Source organism: Setaria viridis, chromosome 5, assembly GCF_005286985.2.
Source record: "Setaria viridis chromosome 5, Setaria_viridis_v4.0, whole genome shotgun sequence".
NCBI classification, from domain to species: Eukaryota; Viridiplantae; Streptophyta; class Magnoliopsida; order Poales; family Poaceae; genus Setaria; species Setaria viridis.
In genome coordinates this window covers 8,465,967-8,488,571 of record NC_048267.2, presented here as the reverse complement: position 1 = coordinate 8,488,571, position 22,605 = coordinate 8,465,967, and the positions used below count along the sequence as shown (strand labels likewise).

Sequence of the window (22,605 nt, the reverse complement as noted above, 5' to 3'; positions counted from 1 at the left end):
GGCGAGGCGGAACCTTGTGGCGAGGGGTCGGGCGCCCCCGACCCTGGGGTCGCGGTCGGACGAGGCGGAGCCTCACGGCGGGAGGTCGGACGCTCCTGACCCCGGGACCGCGGTCGGGCGAGGCGGAGTCCCACTCATGTTGGGCTTGATGGCGATTTCATTATCCTGGATGGGCCTGGGCCTTCATGTTTGTTCCTTTAAGCGGTATTTAGGAGATCGTTAATATTTTCCCCCAACACAAATATCGGATGAAACTGACGTGGCAATAAAACAAGTTTGGAAATGTGCCAATGAAAATAATGGCTTACTTGAAAGCATAAATTTTGATCTTATCATGTTCTATTAGTGGGATGACAATGCATTTCAAGAGTTTAGGAACCTATATGACACCTGAAGCCAAGTTTGGGAGTAAGATCTGCATGTTGAGAGTACAGGGACCTAAATGACACCCGAGTCCAAGTTTAGGGAGCCAGGTATGCATTTTGAGAGTACAGGGATCTAAGTGACACAGCTAGACAAGTTTAAGGACCGGCCATGTACTTTACTCTACTTTCAACAAAGGAAACTATCACATGAAAACAGATTATTCAATTTTTGACAAAATATCTTCATGGAAGCAAAATGGTTTAAATCCATAGAGTAGAGTCAACCAAACAGTGCTTGAGGCAATATCAGAGCGGAAGCATGGTGGAAAAGTAGCAGGTGTTTGTACCTCATCAATGGGCTCCCAAGGTAGATGTGAGCTAAATGGAAGGATTTGGGATCCGGGCATTCATAAATCAGCTTAGATAAGTTCAGTAATGAGTCATGACTGCTTTGCTTGCACAGACATGGTGAGAGAATGAGCCGGGGCTGCAGCTTAAATGAATCTAGTTATGACTGATGACCTGAGTTCTTCAGAGAAGTTGGACGGTAAAGACTAAGCAAAGAGTGGGCTATGGGGTTGCTCGAAGACAAGCAACTTTTTGAGGCGGCGGAAGTGTAACATCCATGGACTCGGTCTATGAATAGCAAGGCCCACGTGTAAGATAATGGGAGGGAAGTCGTAAAAACCAACAGCTGCTAGAGAGAAGGGAACGAAGAAATAAAATAGAAGCTAATTCCCTTACTTGTTCGTCCTCAGTGGCGGCGATGGCGATTCCATCTCACGTCACGGCGATCTCGTCGGCAGCCACGGGAGAATTTATCCGGTGAGAGCTTGTTATCTTCCTCACGTCCCGGTCCTCACCGCCAGTGGCCTCGGGGTTGCGACACTATGCATGCCAACGATTAATTTTGAAAGCAAACCTCAAGCGTGCCCTATTTGAATCACATATTGTGCTCGAGCAACGTAGACGATCACAATGAACGCACCTTGCTGACACTGTTCCGTACCATTGGTGTTTATCATTGTTTCCAATCATTAGTTAATAGGGGTTTGAGAAAAACTGAGGCAGAGCCGCAGAGGGACCAAATCGAACGGTCCGAGACCGAAACAGAAAATTTCGGGTCTAAATTAGTCTTGACTTGTCACTAACCAAAATAGTCCGGTTATTTCACCTATATATGCCTCGGTTAACCAAATAATCGGTTCGATCCACCTTTCTTTCAATGCCCAGTTGCAAAGTGTTTTGGGGGTATTTTGGGCTGTTGTTTGGGCACAAACACTATTCCAATCAACATTCCTCAATTCAAAGCTTGGATTAAAATCATGTTGCCAGGGGGTGATGCAGTGTTTCATTTTGGTTTCGCGGCAGTCTGTTGGACCATATGGAAATGCAGAAATAAAGCGGTGTTTGGGGGAAAGACTATTAAAAGTTTTTTTAAAACGATTTGGCACGAGAGTGTGCCTATATCATTGGCAGCCGGTGAAAAAAGAGAAGATTACAGACGCAAAATTAAGATCGCAAGTCCTTTGCGCCCGCCGTGGCCCATGCTGGCGCCTCATCTTTAGCTATGTTCGGTTGTGATTATTGCAGCTGCTTGAGCTGCTGCTGTACAGCCAGCCATTCGGCTACAGCTTACCAAGCAGCTGTTGCACTAAATTGATTGGCTGCAATTGTTGTTCATGCTACTATCTGGTTGCAGTCGCTGCTCAGGCTGGTGTCTGGCTGCAGCAACTGCAGCCAGCACTACCGAACGAGCCTTTGATTTTTGCCATTAGGACCGTCGAAGAGGTTTCCTGGTGCCTAAAAATCATCACGTTCCGCTCTTTCCATATTTTGAAGGGCTAGGCTACGCATTGCATTTCCTTGATATGTGCCATTGGGCCACGTTCTTCTTGGGTGCCACTGTTGGGGTTGTATTGTCAGCTGCCTCGTCCATTCCACGGTAAGGCGCCATATTCACCTCGTGTATCTGCATTTAGCCAGCAGGTGATGGGCCGATTCCATGGTGCGTCGGCAAAGTGGACATGATGGTGAGTGATCCCATCCTCTGCGAGCTAGCCTGTCGGAAGTTCATATTCGATCTTAGGTAACAAACCATGCAAAGAATTTACACTTTGACGGCGCTCAAGTTTTCCAAAGCTTAGCATTTTGCGGTTCCTTCGTGCAGCCGATGAACTGCGCCTTGCATACGTTACACATCCTTCAAAATCAAGGAGATTAGATTGCCATCGATGAAACAGAGTTTTTACCAAGGCATTAGGGAGGTCGGAAGAAGGCCCATGGTGAACCAAAAGGCAGTGCGCTAACTGCTGCTGCTCACTACTAATGCTACCAGATTACTACCCAAACAAATACAGGAGAGTCGATCGACGGCAAACTAACTGCTACTACCTGAAGCATCACAAGATTCCAACCTGACCCAAATTGCTTAGCCCATGTTCATCAGGTCCGCGGCGCGAGGAGCAGCGCCCTTCAAGCACGGACCTCGCCGAGGAAAACATCAGTGAGCACGGTCCTTGAGTGCAGCGACGCTCTGAGGATCCCCAGACCCTGCAGCAGAATCCATCCAGCCAAGCATGTTTCACAAATCACAACCCGAACAATCTATGATGATGTGCGTGGGATAGGATTAGGATTGATGGAGATCCGCCGCGACTCACCTCGTTGTAGCGGAGCCGCACGGTCATCTCCTGGACCGCGCCGAGGTCCGTGACGCCGAAGGTGCCGAGCAGCGCGACGGTGGAGTTGGCGGACATGGGAGCGTGCGGCGTGACGGTGAGGTCGTCCAGCACCATGTAGGTCGCCGCCTCCGCTGCCGCCTGTGTCGTGGATCCTTCGCTGGAGGTGCTCTTGGCTAGAACCTGGCTGGGATTGGCGCGGCCGGACCACGCCGGCGACACGTAGTGGAGCGCCGCCGTCATGTCGTTGGCGCAGTTGGGGTAGCGCGTGCCTCGCACGTCCGTCATGTACGAGCCGCAGTTCCTGCCGCCGCGGTTGCCGCAGCTGCTGTAGTTGTAGTGGCACCTGAAGAAGACCCTCGACGGCTCGAACGACGACGACGGCATGAGGAGGACGGAGGATGAGGTGGCAGGAGAAATGGCAGGAGTAGGAACTTGTTTGGACGGACGCGGTGCTGCGCGAGCGAAAAGGCTTCTTGTCTCGGCGTGCCGGTGTCGGGCCAGCGAGGGCCGAGGGGGCAGTGTGGCAGAAGCAGAACAGAAGAGCTCTTGTGGGGACGCGCCTGCGGCCTGCCTTGCTGTCCACAGGCAAGGCGGCTTCACGCCTTCACCTGCACACTTCTTGGTAGTGCCCACAGTCCCACACACGATCAAGGGAAATGGACTTGCTACCACCATGGAATCCATTGAAGAGAGAGAAAATTTAACACAACTACCGCTGAATTTTTTTTTATAAAAAAACAATCCAGAGATCGGAGAGTTGCAAGTGAAGATGAAAAAGGAGACAAACAAGTTGAAGGGGAAAAGAAAAGGACAATAGAACATGAGGGTTGTCTCACTCTGAATGTGGAGTACTTCGTAAACCATTTTAGTTTTTGCCCTAAGTTAAATTTCTCTAGTGTTAACCAAACTCATAGAAAAATGCATCAGCTCTACAATATAAAATTATTTTCAGTAAATCTACCATTAAAAATGTCTCATTAGTATATCTAATTGGTGCTGTAAATGTTAATATGCTAGTCAAAGATGGAGAAATTCGATTTGGAACAAAATTAAAATGACCAAATCTCATCATCATGGCAGATGGAGTGCAAAGAAACACCCCGTGCACCGCATCTTGGAGCTCGATCGAGTAGCAGGGGAGCAACACCGGCGCTCATCATTTTGGGCCTTTATCGGGCTGGACCGCGACGACGGACGGAGCAGGTTTATGAAACGGAAAAAAGGCAATACAGTCCATCGTATAAGCAGCAGCATCCATCACCACACGAGTCAGTGGAAAAACTACTAATTGCAGATGACGAGTCATCATCGCCAACAAAGTTTTTAGGCAAAGGAATTGAACAAAATTCCAGCAGAACGGCCAGCAGGCAAACATTGCCAGCACTACTAACCCGCACAAGTGTCCAACTGGCCATCACAACTGCGGTTCTGTTTCTTGCCGAGGAAAACGTCAATGAGGACAGTCTTAGGGGGTATTTGATACTCTGGTAAACTTTAGCAGATATTAATTAGGAATATTAAACATAGTCTAATTACAAAACTAATTGCACAGATGGAGTCTCATTCGCGAGACGAATCTATTAAGCCTAATTAGTTCATAATTTGACAATGTGATGCTACAGTAGCTATTTGCTAATGATGGATTAATTAGCCTTAATAGATTTGTCTCGCGAATTAGACTCCATTTGTGCAATTAGTTTTATAATTAGCTCATGTTTAGTTCTCTAATTAGCATCCGAACATCCGATATGACCCTGCTAAAGTTTAGCACATGATATCCAAACACCCCTAGGCTACAGCGACGCCTTAACAATCTCCACGCCCTGCAAAACACACGTAAAATGGATGAGTAAGCAAACAGTGCTTCAGGACAAAGAGCCGGCGATCGATGAAGTGATGATGATGCATAAAATGATGCTGGAGATGGTGGACATGGGCGTCACGGTGAGGTCGTCCCTCACCACCCCCTCCTGAACAAACCCTTTGGCTGCTCCCGTGGAGGCCTTTGTTCGTATGGTGCCCGGAGCTGTCAGCATCCGAAGAACAAACTTGGGTTGGGTCGAATCCGATCCGGCTTGGCGGCTTGTGCCTGTCTTTGTGGACGCCGGCGCTGCGACCCTCGCGAGCGGCGCCGACCGGCGCGTCCACCTCCTGCGCGGCTCCGCCTGCGGCATCGCGGCCTCGGAGCTCGCCGACGGCCGCGGTGTTATTCTTGCGATCGACGCGGTCTCCAGGTCTGGGGACGCCCCGGACGATCCAGCTGCACCTTGCCGCGGCCAATGTGCCCGCCTGCCCGGGCCACCTGGGTTCGTTCATGGCGCTGAGCCTGTTCACGGCGCGCACGCTCTGGCGTCTTGGAGCTTGGTGAGAGCGAGCCGCAGCTCCAGGCCATCGATGCAGGTCTCACGCCGCGAGATCGCTATCTGCACGACGGCCTGCTGCTAGGGGATGTTCTTCCGGCACGCCGACGAGGTAGTTGCGGAGGCCAGATCAGATCATGTGGGTCCGAGGCCCACGGCCAGCAAGGTTCTCGTTGACCAAAAAGCTGACCATGAAACGATGGGCTGGATTTCTTAGAGTGGCATTTGGCCCAAGGGAAAGAGAACGAGGGCGCGTCCGGGCGAGCGCCGGCGGCCGCAGGGGCGGGTGGCGCCGCCTTGGTGCACGCATCAACCCAGTTTTGGCTTGTCGCCTTTCGTCATGGCCGCGCGCCCGTACCGCGGGTTACCAGGAGGATAGGAAGAGGCGCTCGATGCCATCCCGGTCTTGGAACTCGCTGCCGGAACTCAGCTCGCCGCTGTCACGCTCTTCCGCACTACGGGCAGCAACATGGCGTCCATCCACGCTGCGCCTACTTGTCCTTCAGTTTTAGTTGTCATTCGAATTACTCTGTCATCTCTTGTTCTCAAAATTGACTGGTTTTGGTTTCCTCCTTCCTCAATTTTTCCTTGCCCGAACAATGCTACACGGCATGATTTCATTTGAAAAAAGAGAAAGACTGAAACAGAAACAAGCACTCGATTATTGCTCAACCCACGAGAGTCATCGCCTACAATTACAAAGCTTTTAGAACACACAGGATTGCCAACACGACTACAACTCGCGCAAGAGTCTAACGGGTCATCACAGAATATGAGCTGCTCAGCCGCACGTGGACAGGCAAGAGCTTCAAGCCTTCAACTTCAAGGCTCAAGCAGCACCGCGGGGACGCTTGTTGCCGAGGAAGACGTCGGTGAGCACGGTCTTGGACTGCAGCGACGCCTTGACAATCTGCAGACCCTGCAAAACACGCGCAATGGACAAGTAAACAAAGTGTGCGAGCCAGTGATCGATGATGCGCACAAGGTAAGATTGCTGATCGTGCACCTCGGTGTAGCCAAGCCGCACGGTCTTCTCCTGGAGCGCGGTGAAGTCAGTCACCGCCGCGGTGTTGAGCATTGTCATGCTGGAGATGGTGGACATGGGCGTCACCGTGAGGTCGTCCCTCACCGTGTACGTCACCACTCCCTTCACAAGCCCTTTGCCTGCTCCCGTGGAGGAGCCTTCAGCTACTGGAGCTACAAACTTGAGTGCAGTATTCATCTTGTTGCTGCAGCAGCTCGGACACTTGGTACCCCTCGCGTCCGTCACGTTGTTGTAGCAGCTGGTAAAGGCGGGGTAGCTGCATCTGAAGAAACTCATTGCCTGCGCAGATGACGGGGCCGGCAAGAGGAGCGACCTCGCGGCCGATGGCACGACCTTAGGCTGGAGAACTGCTTCCTTGTCGGCACCGGGCAGGACGTAGGTGTCATCGAGCTTCTCCACGCTGCGGTAGAGGTTGCCAAAGCTTCCGAACATGGATCCCTTGCCGAGCATCTTGACGATCGTGGCGACTGGCAGCGCGAGCAGGGAGAAGAGGAAGTCCACGACGTCCTTATCTACCTCCGCGAACAGCACACGGTTTGCCTTGGTGTCGATAAGGAGCTTCATCTTAAGGGTGCTGGTGGTGGTCGACATTCTCGGAGATCACTCGGGCGATTCCTTCAACAAGAATTTGATTTAGCACATCGATCCAACTGCCAATTCATCACATGTTTACATACAAGATGTATGTATGAACCAACTAACTCATGTCAAAGACAACAAAATGAATCCGTTTTTATCCTTCTGACCTTCTAAACTACAGGAATGTACTTCACATTTCATTGCTTTTGATAATAAAAGAGTGATCAGAAGAACGTATTTCAAATATGATTCTACGAACACAATGATACTAAACTCATGTCAAATATGGTTATCTATCTTACTATTACTAATTGGAGGCTCCTTTTGAAGCCTCCAGGTGAAGCCACCTACGATTCCTAGGTGGATACTCTAGAAAAAGAGACAAATCCTAGAAATTCTCACAAAAAAGCAAAACATCCGACCACAATCGATAGATTCAAATCATCATAGCCATTGGATCTATTATGTTTTCTAAAAAATTACCCGCCTATGTCATTATGAAAATAGCCTAAAGTAACTCACTAAATCTATATATAAATTACCCACCTCTGCCATTATATAAAATAAACTAAAGTAACCCCCTAATATTCATCAAAATTACCCACTTATACCATTATAAACAATATTTAAAATAACCCCCTAATTTGCAACCGAATTGCCCACCAATATTACTTAAAAACTTAAAATAACCCGTTTGCATCTATATTACCCACACATGCCATTATTAAAAATAACATGATAACCCTATGTTTGAATCAAATAACCTTAATTAAAATATACAGCAATTCTAAATCGTCTATATCTTGCACTATTGGTATATGATATAATAATTAAGGTCTATATGCATGATGTGTGTCACTATTTATAAAGATATAGAGGAAGTGATGAGAATATAGATTTCTATATTAAAATTGTATCACAAACTTAGGGTTCATTAAACAAATTCAAGCGCATACCTGCGATGCAAAGTGAAAAATTAAAGGTTATAAATGTGGATGAAAATATTATAGAGTAATTACTAACCAATATCACAATTGGATGAAGATAATAAGTATATATCTATATAAGTATTGTGTTCGAATATTTAACAAATGAGAGGTAGCTTATGGTAATATTTTTTAGCAATGTAGTCTCATTTTTTTTATTGGAGACTCCGCATTAGTTCCCACGAGACAAGCTAGAAAAAAGAGACAAATTCTCATAAAAATCAAAAACATCAAACAACAATCCTGTAAACTCTAATAATCATAGCCATTGATCTATTATATTTTCTAAAAAGTTACCCACTACTATCATTATGAAAATATTCAAAAATGAGATCTAAACCTATATCTAAATTACCGAGCTCAGCTATTATAAAAAATAACCTAAAGTAACCCCATAATCTTCATCCAATTTACTAATGCATATTATTATAAAAGCATAACTTAAAATATCATTCTAAAATTTTTATCTATATTACCCACGTATGTTGTTATTAAAAATAACCTAAATTAAACACCTAAATCTTAATCTAATTATCTTCATGTGCATCATACAGAAATATCAAAAAGTAAACTAATATATGATTCTAAATTACCTATTTATATCATTGTTAATATAAAAAATACTAAGTTAAAGTATATACACATGATGAGTGTCACCATTTAGACCATTTATACATGTATGTGAGGAATCGATGAAAAATATTGATTTGTATGCTAAACATAATGTACGGAGGATTGGAGGTGCGATACAAAATGAAAAAAGTATGAATATGGATGAAAAAGTGCATAGAGTAATTATTAATTAAAAATCAATCACAACTGGACAAAGATAGGTACATAGATATATAAGTATTATGTTGACGTATTGAAAAAAAAAGAGAGTAGTTGGTAATCAATTTTGATTATTAGTTAGGAGTTTAATTTTTAAATAATTTTTAAATACAATAGCTTCTAAAAACATTAGCCCGTGTAGGAGCATGGGTTGATGGACTAGTAAAATGTTAATTTTGAAAAGGGTAAACGGGAAGCAATATTTTTATGGATTATATAAATTGAAAAAGGGTCTAGAAATAGATATGTGGGTCCAGGGCCCACTGTCAAAGTCAACAAGAGTGGTGACGGGTTAATGGTCAAAGGTGATCCTTTATTTGATCATGGGTTAATTAAGGAAAAGGAAAAAGGACTTGGTGGTTTCAAGGAAAAAGGACAGCACATGGGCATTTGCCCCAAGTGAAGAGAGAGAGAGAGAGAGAGAGAGAGAGAGAGAGAGAGAGAGACGGGTGACTCTCGCTCCTGCTTGCCATGGCCGCAGCACAAGGGGGGCGCCGGGGAATGGGGATGGCCGGAAACCGGAGGAAACGGTAGTGTGTGGAGTTGCGAGGCAGACGGCACCGGCTTCGGTGACGAACTGACGCTCTGGGGCACTGGGCCGCGGACGGTCGAATTGGGCGAGCGTGCACGGCGCAGAGCACGATGCGAACACCCGGGATTGAATCGTCCGGGGACGCTTGTCTGCGCTGGATGTCGGCAGCAGGAGGGAACCGAGAGATAGAGAGAGGAGCATTCACAGATCATGGCGGTGGTGGACAGCCGAACCGAGGAGGACGCCGGCTCGGCGATGCGGCCTCAAAAGGAGGCGCGCGGCAAGCACCGCTAGGACGAGGCAAAGTCAACCCGCTAGGACACTGGAGGGTGGCTAGCGGCGAGATCAACGGCAACGGAAGCTCCATGCCCGGCCCGTGCGGTGTAAGGTGTCAATTGTCATAGTGCCTAAGAGAACGAGATGAGGCTTGGAATCGATGCGGCTATGCGAGAGGTCATGACGATGCTCACCAAGGGGTCGCGGGAGGACGAGCTTTGCCGGTGGTGAGAGAGGCCGGAGGAGTCGTCGAGGACGTCGGCGGCTGCGCGAACCGGGCGGCACACAAAGGAGGCGCTTGCTCCCTGGCGCCTCTGAGGAAGTGGAAACACGAGCACGGGTTAGAACGTGAGAGATGGCGATCATGCCGGTGTAGGGATTGGGCGAGGAAGCTCACCAGGTTGGGAGATCGACGACGGCGAAGGTCACGGCCGAAGGTTGCAAACGACAGAGGATCAGACCCGGGGGAGGGGGGGTTCCCTTTTGTAGCAGAGAAGCCAGAGAGGTTCGGAACGGTGGCGTGGTTCGGACATGGCCGAGGCTCAGGGCGGCATGAGTCGGCTGCGCGCAAGGACAGCAATGGCGTGGCTGACGACTCGCACAGGGCACGCGATGGGACGAGTGAAGAGACAGGTCGATGCGATGGGCGCTTGACATCCACAGCCACGCCATTGCTGACATCCACAGCGTTGCGTTGAATTCAGTGCTTCAAACATCTTGTCACAAAACACTGCTCGATTTTTGTCTGCTCGTGCAAGCGTCGGTAGTGGATATTCAGCGTGCGCCAGAATTCAGAAGCAGTATCAGTAAGCAAATCATGTTCAGCACCAAATTGATCAACGGTACTTGGATCTCAGCTGATGACATATGTTCATGAAACAAACGAGACTGTCGCAAGATAAGTGCGTACTGTAGCATGTAACAGCAAGCATAGCAATTAGCAGTAGCATCTGATCGATCAAATGTTGAGCTGCAGAGATGAACACCCCAGCGCGCTTGGCGATTCAGGCCACCTGGGTTCATGGCGTTGAGCCTGTTCAAGGCGCGCACGCTCTGGCGTCCTGGAGCTTGGTGAGAGCGAGCCGCAGCTTCTTCAGAGAGGAACCAACTCGTCAGGGTCCTTATCTTCTTCTGCACGTTGCTCAGAAGTCAGAAGTATCTCCTACAGATCACACTGCTTTCAGTCTTGGAGACCTATCTGGGGCGTGGTACGCGTCGACGGACATGATCCTGCTCGGCTCGAGTTTCTGCAACCCGCCGGGTGAACAACGCAGACATATGCCTCAGCTGCGCGCGTTCGGCCCCTAGCACTCGGCGCTGCTCGATTTCCTCAGCGACATCGACGAGACGGTCGCTCGAAATGCCGGCCGGGAGGTCGTAAGCACCGAACGAGCAGCGGCCTTGTTGGAATCGCCTGCCGCCGCCGGCGCCGCCGATGCCCCTGAAGCCGGCGGCGAGACTGCCGGCGTTCTCCAGCAGCGCGTCGCAGCGTCGAGGCAGGAAACGACCTAGTCAGAGGGCTATCCTTACGAATCCGGGCCGTCCACGTCCGATCTGACGGCATCCAGAGACCAAGGGGTCCGTCCACCCCTTGCGGCCGCTCGTCTGCTTCCGGCATCCTGCGGCTCCTGCCAGGCCTGGCGCCTCGCGAGAGCACCGCCCCATCCCCGTGGGCCGTGGCTACTACCCATCAGCCGGATGGTGGCGAGGTCGCACTACAGAGGTCGGGCTGCCCTCCGCTCACCGTCACCGGTGTCCATGACTTGGCACCGCGCCGACGCTGTCGGTCACGGCGACGAGGTAGTTGCGGAGGCTGGAGGTGCGCCTACGCACGCCGCCGCGTCTCGAAGCGGCAGCCGGCGGCGCGGAACACGGGACGCCCTGGTGAATAACTTTCAAGGCCCCGCCGGTCCCCAGGTGAATCGGATAATGTCGCTGGGCAGATGAGATCGCGGCGAGCCGGCGAGAGTCTCTCTGCCTGTTGAGGAACTGAGTAGTTCGTAGGCCTGTGTCCTGTGTACTCCTGCGCCTATGGATGGAACACTCAAGTTCAGTGCGGCAGCCTGCTGTGTCTGCCGGTTCTAGTCTTGCTGCACGAGTCAAAGTACTGGGTCGCTCAACTCACTGAATTCTGTAGCATTCAGCCATGAAGTCCCAGATAATCTTGATGGCGTATCAGTAAAATGCTTGTTCTTTGTAAACTGATCGGAAGGTAATGGCGCAAAGCACACATCATCAGCAAACAACTTGCTGCTAGAGCAGCACGCGCCAGAATTCAGAAACTGAATGGTGTCGGTTTCTGAATATTGTCAGAAAGCAATATTCAGTACCAAAATCATGTGTTAAGGATCGAGAAGAGAGACGCAGCATCAAATTGATCAAAGGTGCTTTGATCTCAGTTAATGACATGCATGTGTTCATGAACAAACGAGACTGTCGCGAGAGTGCTAAGCATAAAACGGCAATCCTAGCAATTAGCTGCAACATCGATCGGATCTTGAGCTGCAGACCTGCAGAGATGAACACCCCTGGGCCCTTGGTGATTCAGAATCGTATGCTCCCAGGCAACGGCGTGGCTCATCCGGCGCACCGTGAGCACAGAGCACAGAGCACCGCGCCAAGAGCCCCAGAGATGGCGCGGCGCGCGAGGTTCAGTCTTGGAGACCACGAGGAAACGACTTGGCCGCGCGCGGCGTCCAAGCTCGCCCGGGAACGCGAGGCTGCGCTCGGCACCTCTGCAGCGCCTCCGCTTCCGCGTGGTCGAGGGCGGCGCCACGGTGAGGCCTTCCCAGAGTTCTGCCACGGCGGGTCGCCGGAGGTCGAGGCGCGTGCGGCGTGCCGCGGCGCAGAGGACAAAGACGTGGCCACCATTCGCGAACCGGAGCTTGCCGAGGTTGAAGAAATAGCGGAGGGAATCCGTCTCGCAACGCCGCGTACATCGCAGCCGGATCGCCGAGAGGCAGGGGGAACAACAAGCCAGATGAGGGTCTATTTATAAACTTACGAGGGTCCATATGCAAAATATTGGATCGCGACTATTAACCGCGATCCAAACTAGGGGTAATTTTGAAAAATATTGGATCGCCATTAATAATCGCGATCCAGATTAGGGGGCAGTTTGAACACTAGCAGATATAGATAAGGACCAATCTATAAAGTGTCAAAGCAGGCGACACGGCGGCGGGCGTCGCGCAGCCAACGGTGGCGGCCCCTCCGGCAACCGCATCGCCACAAATCTCTCGCGAACTTTCCCGGCATTGCCTTCCTCGAGAGGATGACCCTGGGTTAGATCGAATGCAATCCAGTTCGTGCCTGTCTTTGCTGACGCCAGCGCCGGCGACCAGCGCGTCCACCTCCTAGGTGGCTCTGCCTACGGCATCGCGGCATCGAGCGCCCCGACGGCAGGCACCTGTGTTCACGGCGCGCATGCTCTGGCGGCCGGGAGCTTGGTGAGAGCGAGCCGCAGCGCAGCCCCAGGTCGTGGATGGAGACCTCTCGCCGCGAGATCGCCACCTGCGCCCACGCCGCCGCCGGCCACGTACTCGCCATTCGCGCGCCGCGCCACGGCATGCTGCTGGGGGGACGACCCGCCGTGCCATCTGAAATGTTGCTTCAAATGTCTGTTCGCAGATGCAAGACTGAACAAACTGAAAGATGCGTGCTGGAAGTTCGTAGGATGGGAATACTGATCGAACAACTAGCAGCAGACCAGCAATACTGCTAATAAGCAGCTACACCAACTCTACAAGCATCGGAAGTTCAGAACAGCCAAACGATGCTGCCGCAGTAGTAATACAAGCATGACAAAAAGGCCAACTAAATTAAGCTAGACAGCTCAATCTAATCAATCTCCATGTTTCATAACAGCCGCAAGAGTATAAGCTGATAGGCTTCAAGCATCGCCGGGAGCAGCCTTCTTGCCGAGGAAAACATCGGTGAGGACAGTCTCGGACTTCAGCAAGGAAACCATCGGTGCTACTGAGTTTGGTAATACAACGCTGCATGAGCAAAAGGATCAATGGAGATAAACATAGCGGGAATACAGTAGGATGCTCAGCATGTTTGGGAAACTGGGAATGACCAGAACTTGCTATTCTACCTGTTCGCAGCACATTTCTGTTAAAGGGTGCTCAACTCACTGAATTCTGTACCATCAGCCATTAAGTAAGTCCGACATGATCTTGTTGCTGCTAGCAAATTCGTTTTCTTGATGGCGTATCAGTTAAATGTTCGTTCTCTGTAAACTGATCGAAAGGTAATGCCGCAAACCACACATCATCATCAGCAAACAACATGCTGCTAGAGCAGCACGCGCCAGAATTCAGAAACTGAATGGTGTCAGTTTCTGAATATTGTCAGAACGCAATATTCTCAGTCGGAATGCGAAATCACCATATTTCACCCCGTTCAAATTTGCTAAGGTCACACAACCAGGTCAGAAATGCGTCCACCTGAACATTGCAATGGCTGGGAGGTTAATTCTAGTCATCATCTCACTAGGGATGCAACTAGTTCTGCAGCTGACTGCATTATCAGAAATAAGCTGAGTTGGTCCCATTTCTGGGACTCATGCACGCAAATGAAAGATTAACGGTATTCTGGTGATCTGATTCCCTTGTGCACCACAGCTAGAAACAAAAACAGTCTAATTCTGGACTAGACGCTCATTTAATTTCCTTAACTATAGAATCTAAGTATCCAACTTAGACAGATTGCACCTGATGGGACTAGTCATCATCTCAGTCTAATTTTGTGGTAGAAGTCAAGCTACGACAGCTCAGAGATGAACGAACAGGGCGAACCAAAATTGCACCTGATGGAACTAGTAATCCGGTTAACACCAACATACAACTGCATCCAGTTAACACGAGGAAAAACCAACAGCGTTAATTCCTGCATGGTTTGTACAATTTCACCTGATGGGACTAGTAATCCGGTCAGAACAACTCAAATAGATCAACAGTGAAGGCATGCATTCGCCAACGGAGAACCAATCATTGAATTAAGAGAAAAAAAAAAAAGCAGAAAAACCTAGTACGCAAGATCCCCATGAACATTCAGGAACACAGGCAAACTACAAGAAGAGGAGGGCGGCGTGGGCGTTCGTGGCGCTCACCCTCGCGAGATCCTCCGCGACCACGAGGTAACCGTGGGCGGCGGCACGCTCGGCGTCGACGAGGCCGTCCACGCCGGGGAGGCCCGGGTGCTCCAGCAGGTTGCAGGCCGTCATCAGGCGTTCGCAGCACCACCCGACGTTGTCGTACGCGGCCTCGGCGTTGACCCTGGCTTCCCGGAGCAAGCCCAGAGCGGCCCGTTCGTTCGGGTGGGCGTCGGGGATGTAGTCGACGGAGGGCAGCGGGGCCGTCGGGTCGGCCGCGGCGCCGCGGAGCGCGAGGAGCTCGGCCGCCGCCGTCGTGGCCGCGGTGAAGGCGAGGCCGCTGTGCGCGTCGTCGAGCGCGGCGAGCACGGACTGGGCCCCCGCGCGCGCCCCCGGAACGTCGGCGACGTGCATCGGCGACGCGAGGAGCGGCACCGCGTCGCGGAGCATCCCACGGGCGTGGCGGCTGCGACGCTCCGCCTCGACCGCCCGCTTCCGGACTCGCACCGTCCATGGCGCCGCCGCCATCTCTCTACTTCTCGAGTCTCGGTGGCTGTTCGACCGAAGGGGTGGTTGATGATTGTTTTGCTTCTGGTAGACGTCGTGTCGCAGCGGCGTGCTCTGAAATAGCCACCCTGGCGGCGGCGTGGACCCCACAGCCGCAACGGACTATTCACCTCACCCCGGAGTAGAAATGATGGGGGTCACTTTGTTTGTCGGTAAATTCTTGCCGTCCTCGGACGAGATGCTGTAAAAGCCTCGCCCTATAAATTTCCTCCTCTCCTTCCTTCCACATCTACACCGGCACAGCAGAAACGCTCGCGCAACCCAGCCAAGCGGGGAGAGAGAGAGAGAGCGGCGCGGCGGCGGCGATGGAGGAGTGGAGGGTGCTGGCGTACAGGGTGGAGAGCACCCTCGTGTTCTTCGTTTGCGGCACGAGGGCCGCCGACTTCCTCTGGCTCGTCAACGCCGCTGTCATGAAGCTCGCCACGCAGGCCTACGTCTTGCGCAGGATTCAGATGGGCGCCACGATGCTCGAGGTCAGCGCCATCCCCATGCCACCGCCCAACGGATACAGCCCCATGTACCTCACCGAGCGCGCCCGCCTTCAGTTCGAAGCCCTCAGGTGGGAGCACGCCATGGCCGGCCACATCGTCGCCCTCTACCGCGCGCGCCACGGTCTCCTCCAGGGCGACCCGCTGTGGCAGCCTTGGGAAGGCCACCACGCCAACGCCATCCAGTGGGCGGAGGGGGCGCTGCAGAGGCTGCGCAACGCCGCCGCGAGTTACCAGGCGGCGGCGGACGCCATGGCCATGGCCATATCGCTCCCTTACCGGTCACCGGCCTGGGTCGCGTGGGTATCGGAGGCCCAGAGTTTCATGCGCCGCACCGTCTTTGAGGTCTCCACGGCGCGGGACATGGTGCTCCTGATGCGCAACGCTGTTATCCTGGAGTACGTCGCCGCCCGCATGGTTCTGAATGGATGAAAGCCCCTCTGTTCGTCCCTGCAGGCCAGGATGGATGTTGGTTTCCCCAGATTTTACCCATCAGCTGTTTGCCGCAAGAGGCTACTAGTGCGAAAGCTTGTTCTTGTAGATGAACATGTGAATTAGTGATTAGTTGGTCTGTCATTTCGGTGGAATATGGGATCGAAAGTGTAGTTGAATCTTGATCAATTTGGCGATGCATGTCTGTACCTTCTCCAGTTACTTGATTTGCCTACTGAATTTGGCATCTGAACTGTTTGCTGATGCTGTGTGGTTTGTGTTCACTTTCGACCAGTTTAGATTTCGGTTGAAACTTGGGCATTGTGGAACTTGATTGATCATTCCATTGTTGTGCGTTGATCATCAGAAAACGTTGATTCAGAGCACATCAAATATGCATATCGACCATCACAGTGTTCAAAACACATTCAGAACCTAATCAACCGCATCACATTGGGTGAAGTTGTTGAAGAAGACATGCTGTTCCTAACGGATCAAGAATTAATTTGCATTACTACCAGCATGTGGACACTAGTTTTTTTCCCCCCCAGAAAATGAGTGCCAGGGTAAGACCAGAATCTAGTACCTTTCCCTGGATGAACAGAAAATACCAGAATCCAGCAGACCAGCACCATTCAGAAAATGAATTCCATTCAGAAACAGACATTTCAGTATTTCACACAAGTCGATGGTAACATTTTCAGTTAAGAATCAGGCAATGCTGCGCAATACGGTGGCACCAAATTAACAATTGACAATCATAGGTAGGAGTTTGTTCCACAGGTGCAAGTTCGCGAAGCGCCCCGGACCCCCGCGTCGCTCTCAGGAGCGACTCGGGGGCGACCCATCCAACCTATCCCAGCACCGTCCGCGCCCGCCCCCTCCACCACTCCTCCATTGCCGCGCGCCGAGCTCGAGCGTGTGCCGGTGTGGGCGTGTGGCCGTGTGGGTGAAAACTGGAGAAGAAGGGGAGGATTATGGGATGGGCGTGTGCGAGAAATGGGAATTTCTACCACAAGTCATTCCAATTTATTCCAATTTCAGTTACGGCCGTGGGTTCCACCCCGCCACGGTGGCTATTTCAGAGCTCGCTGCGCTGTCACACAACTCCGCGTCCGCGCCGGCGGGCAGCTGGTTGAGGCGGCGGCGGGCCTCGAATCGCCAATGCTCGTCGCCGACGCGGAGGGCGGGCGCACCCGCGCTCGATCGACGCGTCCACCGAGCTCGCCTTCGCCGCGTCGGCCATGGACGAGGCCGATCTCCTCGCGCGCCGCGGCCAACCCGACGGCGCCTCTGGCTTCCGTCGACCAGATCCCCGACGGCTACCGCTACGTGCGGCTTGCCCTGGGCCTGCTCCAGACAGCCAGAGTTTGCGCCGGGGACACGTGCGGCTCCCTGGGGCGGTGCTGAGAGCGCCTGTGCACGGCCTAAAAATCCTGCTGGAACACCAGGGTCTCCCCGCCGTCGACAGCTTTGTCGGCACCGAGCTCCTCGCCGCCCACGTCAACCTCCAGGCCACGCAGCTTCTCGCCGGAGTGAGCGCCACGCTCGCCAACACCGCCCGCAGGTCACTGGATGGTGCATGTGTTAGGCGGCGTGAACTGAGATGCCTGTAGGGCTCCGTTTGCTTGATCGAGATGAACATGTATGACCTATGTTGTTTCGTGTTCTCAGGGCCGGCTCTATGATTTTGATGGCCTTTGGGCAAGCGGGAAACAATAGGCCCTTCAGATTAAAATATTTCCTTTTCATTTGTAATTTTGAAAAATTAACACCCAAATTATGAAGGAGCATATATATATATCTTTTTTTTTGAAACGAAGAAGGAGCATATATATTAGAATTAGAAAGTTAAAATCCTAGAAATTTAACATAGAAACCTGCTAAGCAAAGAAGTAACAATAATAGATTAACTGGCCGATGGGATGTTGGAGTTCTCAGGGGTGTTTGGCTCCACTAGGCTAAATTTTAACCCCTGTCACATCGAATGTTTGACACTAATTAGGAGTATTAAATATAGATTAATTACAAAACTAATTGCACAACCCCCTAGGCTAAATCACGAGATGAATCTATTAAGCCAAATTAGTTCATGATTTGACAATGTGGTGCTACAGTAACCATTCACTAATGATAGATTAATTAGGTTTAATAGATTCGTCTCACAATTTAGCCTAGGAGTTCTACAATTAGTTTTGTAATTAACTCATGTTTAGTCCTCTTAATTAACATCCGAACATCCGATGTGACATAGTACAGCTTACTGCTGCTAATCACCAGATCCAAGTGCGGAGCGGACGAGCTTTGGTTGCTGGAGCGGACGACGACAGACGGTCAGACTGACGAGCGCTGGCCGCTGGGCTTCACGGACAGACGACCCGAACGGCGGCAGACGGAAGGAAGGGCGCGGGGTATGCGAAAAGCAGCGCTCAGGCAATGTTGTGCGGCTGCACCAGGCTTGCCGCTGGGCCTGTGTGCCTTTAGATGCAACGTATGTGTACTTGGACTTGGACACACAAGTATCCTGGGCCCTTGCTTGTCAAGATTCAGAAAATTCAGACATGCAGTATTCAGAAATCAGAATACAGAGTACTGTGCTTCAATTGCTCAGCGTGCGACTGTAACACCTAACCAACAACAGTACAGCACCTCTGTCAGATGACACAACTAATGATCAGGCGGCATAAGATTATGCTGGAGGAGCATGGAACGTCACGAAGTAATCAGTAACCACACCAATTCACAGGAGATTGTGGCTGTAGTACAGGAATGTGATTCCCAGGAGCTAGAGACAACAAATTTCAGTACCACTCAGAAGATAGATTCCATTTGTAAACAGACATTTCAGGCATTCAGACATTCAGTGTAATTCACACAGGTTGACAGTAGCATTTCAGGGAAGAATCAGGCAGTGCGTGATGCCATGCCATCAGATCAACACCTGACCAACTGACCACATGTTCACTGACACACACACTAGCCAGGAGCTCACAGCACAGCGAGCCCAGCTGCTCAGCAACATTAACTGATAGATGGATCTGCAAAGCAGTCTGCAGGAACGAACAGAGACTTATTGAGATTCATTGATTCAGAATCATCCACGCGTCGAAGAACTCCAGGATAACAGCGTGGCGCATCCGGCGCACCTCGGACTGCGCCATCATCTCCATCCAGATGGTGCAGCGCGCGTGCTTGAGGGACGCGAGGACCCACGCGTCCCAGCCAGGCGACGGGCGACGAAACGAGTCGGCCATGCGGTCGGCGGCGCTCGCCGCCCGGGCATGCGCGGCGGCGGAGCGCAGCCACCGCCGCGCCTCGGCGGCGTGGTCGATCGCGGCGGTGCGGCGGCCTTCCCAGGTCTGCCACAGCGGGCAACCCCAGAGGCTGAGGTACGCGCAGCAGAGGACGAAGAGGTGCCCGGCCGCGGTGTGGAGCGTGCCTAGGCGATCGAGCTCGCGGCAGGCCTCCTCGAGGTCCTCGCTGGGGCACTGCTCGGCACTAGGTCTGGGGTGCACCGTTAGGCCCCTCCGGAGACTGAGCACCATGTTGATGACCTGCTGGAGCTTGCCGTGGGCACGGTCGAAGAGCGAGAGCAATCCGGTCGTGATGCTGTCGATGACGAGCACGAGGGTTCCCGGCACCGTCCGCGCCAGCTCCCTCCAGTGCTCCATTGCGCCGGTGTGGGTGGAGAATTGGACAAGAAGAGTGGCACGGAATTTATGGGAGGGTGCGGAGAGAAATGCGGCTTCAGAGGAAAGCTAGTTCTACCGTCATCCGTTACGTGTAGAACGGGTGATATCTCACTTGCTCACGGCCGACTTGCTCTCCCGCGTGTGGGGTCCACATGTGACAACGTCATTACTGCGTGATCTTCCATGACGCACATCATTTTCTCCTTCCTTTTTTTCCCTTCACTTTTTCTTAAACTTTTTCCTCTTAGGCGGATCTAAGTTCCGGTGGAGCCTACCGCCATGCCAGCCATGAGGTAGCGGCATGATGGCCCCACTGCCAAGTGTGCTTGGAGCCTCACTCTTTTTTTTAAAAAAAAAATTGTTCTAACTTTCTGTTTTGAGAATTTTTAGATTTTTAACTTTCTTGTTTTGGGAATTTACATTCCTGTTAATTGCTTTCAAATTTTATTTTGGAATTTTTTTATTTCAATCTTCTGTGTCTGAGGTTTTTTTTGAAATGTTGTTTCGAAATTTTGTTCCTGATTGTTAATTTCTCATTTTTTTTTAAAAAAAATTCTTCCAATTTTTCTTTCAAATTTGTCTTGGGCTTTTTTTAATTTCCATATTTTTTGTTTCAAATTTTTGCTCGTGAATGGTTTTTTTATTTTTTTCCCAAGTTTCGTTTTCTGATCTTTGATATAAAACTCTTTCATATATATATTTTTTGTTTTAAAATGAGAATGGGAGGGAGGAGAAAGTGCATGCGGTGCTGAGATTGGTCGTAGGAAAGAGCGGTTCCAGTAGTTGCTATCGGAGATTGACCTGTTGAAGCGTTGCTAACGGGTCCGCATGATAAGCCTAGCATGCATCGTTGAGGCCTTCCAACTCCAACTCCAAGAGGCGATGGCTGACCCCAGGGTTCTGGAACACCTCGAAGTGGCTAAGTTGCTAGCGGAGGAAATGCCCACGACGGGGCTTGGCGCTTTTGGCGGTGTTGTTCCGGTGGTGTCGGCCGCGAGCAAGACGATGGCGATGGGATCGATAGGAGATGTTGGTTGTCGTAGGCCAGTGGAGGCAAGTGGTAAAGGGCGCATGCGAGTTGTGAATTGTGATGTCACGAACGCGGGATGCCAAGCGCGCAAGCACGACGATAGCGAGAGCGCACGGATGGAGGCTCGGGGTGGTCGGTATTTCATTTACCGATCCCGCCTGGAGTGTTTTTTAACCATTGATTGAATCGGGAGGCCACAGTCAGGATTCTATCCGTTGAAAGGGTGACGTGGAAGTGCTGCTGGACTAGGTGAAAGGCCCAATTACTTTAAGGACCACTGTGATGCGGCCTGTACCCTATCTTATTTACAGACTAAGAGATAACCTTCCTTTTGCAGATAGTGAGTAACAGCTTATGTAAATGCTGACATATAAAACTTATGTAGGGACTATGTAGCAACCTCTAATTTTATGATGGAAAGTTACTCAGAAATTATCCATACGATCACGAGAACTAGATGGGCTATGATTTTGACTGATTAAGTAGGGTAACCAAGCGGACTGTTTTAGGCTGTTTGGGCTTTAGATGGCAGACCCCGAGAGTCTGGTAGGCTCAATGATGGTATACATATGGTTTATACATGCCGGTTGACCTGTGTAAAGGTTTTGTAATGATTTCATGCCAACACATCTCATCGACGTATTGTGAAGGGGCTCACAACATCAAAAAGAAATCCTTGTGACAAATATCATGACTCGTGGGTAAAGTTGTATAACTTTTATAGAGTGTTAAGAGTTGTTATAACAGCACGGATAAGAGCGACCTGGACAACCCTACATGGTTAGTTGGTTTGGGAGTTGTTCTTTTTGGTAAACATTAAAGTAGTTATGGTATTAATGGTATGGGAGATCTTATAATACTAAATTTTTTAGGTGCTTAGTAAAAATTTGGCCAACTAAAATATGATCTTGCAATACACCAAAGAAAGCTATCCTTACGCATAAGCCCTCATGTCATAATTTTCTCAGACTTCTAGAATGCACGTCTCGAGATGTTCTAATCTTCATGATGCTGCTTAAGAAGATAAGAAGATAGTGAGGTCCGAGAAGACTTGAGTTCTAGGATGGCATGCCCTCCGTTGACTTCATATGAAAATTAGTGCCTACTCTGTTGCGATAGTTTAACAAAATGTAATTCTTTTTCTTTAAGACCCTCAAATCATTTTGTAATCAATTCTATGCTATGTAATGAAGATTGTTTTGTTGTTCACTAATCAAGGCAATGTATGCATAAAAAATGATCTTGGCCATCCATAAAGTTAACGTTCGGTTTGTCTTTAAATCCCGATGTCATAAGAAGTGCATATAAATCCTGATGTCATAAGAAGTGCATAAAGACCGAGTTCTATTTATCCTTAAAACTAGGTGTGACAAGGTTTCAAAACAGCATAATCTCAATTCTTTTTTTGCAAATCACATAGGACAGATGCAGACGCTCACATATACGTACGCACACTCGTCACTACAAACACACGCACACAATCTCAATTCTTTGACAAGTTGCATTTTTCATTACCTCCAAGATGCAAAGTCGACTAAATTTGTTCTATATATGGCAAGAAATACTAAAGTGTTATACTTTATGTATGCCATTTCAAAGACAATTTAGTACCATTGATTATAAACATTTTAGTAGCTGAT

The 22,605-nt window shown here is 50.3% G+C and overlaps 4 protein-coding genes across 4 annotated transcripts; 1 reads left to right on the top strand and 3 right to left on the bottom strand.

The window, feature by feature from the left end:
* Window positions 1-2,569: 2,569 nt before the first annotated feature.
* On the bottom strand, window positions 2,570-10,266 carry LOC117855537 (uncharacterized). The gene is made up of 6 exons (XM_034737916.2): window positions 10,056-10,266; window positions 9,853-9,972; window positions 6,416-7,069; window positions 6,250-6,328; window positions 3,029-3,714; window positions 2,570-2,918 (listed from the first exon to the last, which is right to left on the bottom strand). The coding sequence occupies exons 3-6, from the start codon at window positions 7,043-7,045 to the stop codon at window positions 2,841-2,843; spliced, it is 1,473 nt and encodes a 490-aa protein (XP_034593807.2). The 5' UTR covers window positions 7,046-7,069; window positions 9,853-9,972; window positions 10,056-10,266; the 3' UTR covers window positions 2,570-2,840.
* Window positions 10,267-14,673: 4,407 nt separating this feature from the next.
* On the bottom strand, window positions 14,674-15,284 carry LOC140222771 (uncharacterized). Its single transcript, XM_072293907.1, has one exon. It carries the CDS (start codon window positions 15,282-15,284, stop codon window positions 14,733-14,735), a length of 552 nt encoding a protein of 183 aa, XP_072150008.1. The 3' UTR covers window positions 14,674-14,732.
* Window positions 15,285-15,519: 235 nt separating this feature from the next.
* LOC140222770 (uncharacterized) lies at window positions 15,520-16,286 on the top strand. The gene has a single exon (XM_072293906.1). It carries the CDS (start codon window positions 15,629-15,631, stop codon window positions 16,241-16,243), a length of 615 nt encoding a protein of 204 aa, XP_072150007.1. The 5' UTR covers window positions 15,520-15,628; the 3' UTR covers window positions 16,244-16,286.
* A 2,756-nt stretch (window positions 16,287-19,042) lies between these two features.
* On the bottom strand, window positions 19,043-19,982 carry LOC140222943 (uncharacterized). The gene has a single exon (XM_072294144.1). It carries the CDS (start codon window positions 19,912-19,914, stop codon window positions 19,324-19,326), a length of 591 nt encoding a protein of 196 aa, XP_072150245.1. The 5' UTR covers window positions 19,915-19,982; the 3' UTR covers window positions 19,043-19,323.
* Between the last annotated feature and the right edge of the window lie 2,623 nt (window positions 19,983-22,605).

Coding starts and splice junctions, on each gene's coding strand:
- LOC140222770 (XM_072293906.1), top strand. CDS start 15,629: ATGGAGGAGTGGAGGGTGCTGGCGTACAGGGTGGAGAGCACCCTCGTG.
- LOC140222943 (XM_072294144.1), bottom strand. CDS start 19,914: ATGGAGCACTGGAGGGAGCTGGCGCGGACGGTGCCGGGAACCCTCGTG.
- LOC140222771 (XM_072293907.1), bottom strand. CDS start 15,284: ATGGCGGCGGCGCCATGGACGGTGCGAGTCCGGAAGCGGGCGGTCGAG.
- LOC117855537 (XM_034737916.2), bottom strand. CDS start 7,045: ATGTCGACCACCACCAGCACCCTTAAGATGAAGCTCCTTATCGACACC. Junction 3,715..6,249: donor CGGCAACAAGCGTCCCCGCG/GTGCTGCTTGAG, acceptor CCATGGTGGTAG/CAAGTCCATTTCCCTTGATC. Junction 2,919..3,028: donor TGCGGCTCCGCTACAACGAG/GTGAGTCGCGGC, acceptor ATTCTGCTGCAG/GGTCTGGGGATCCTCAGAGC.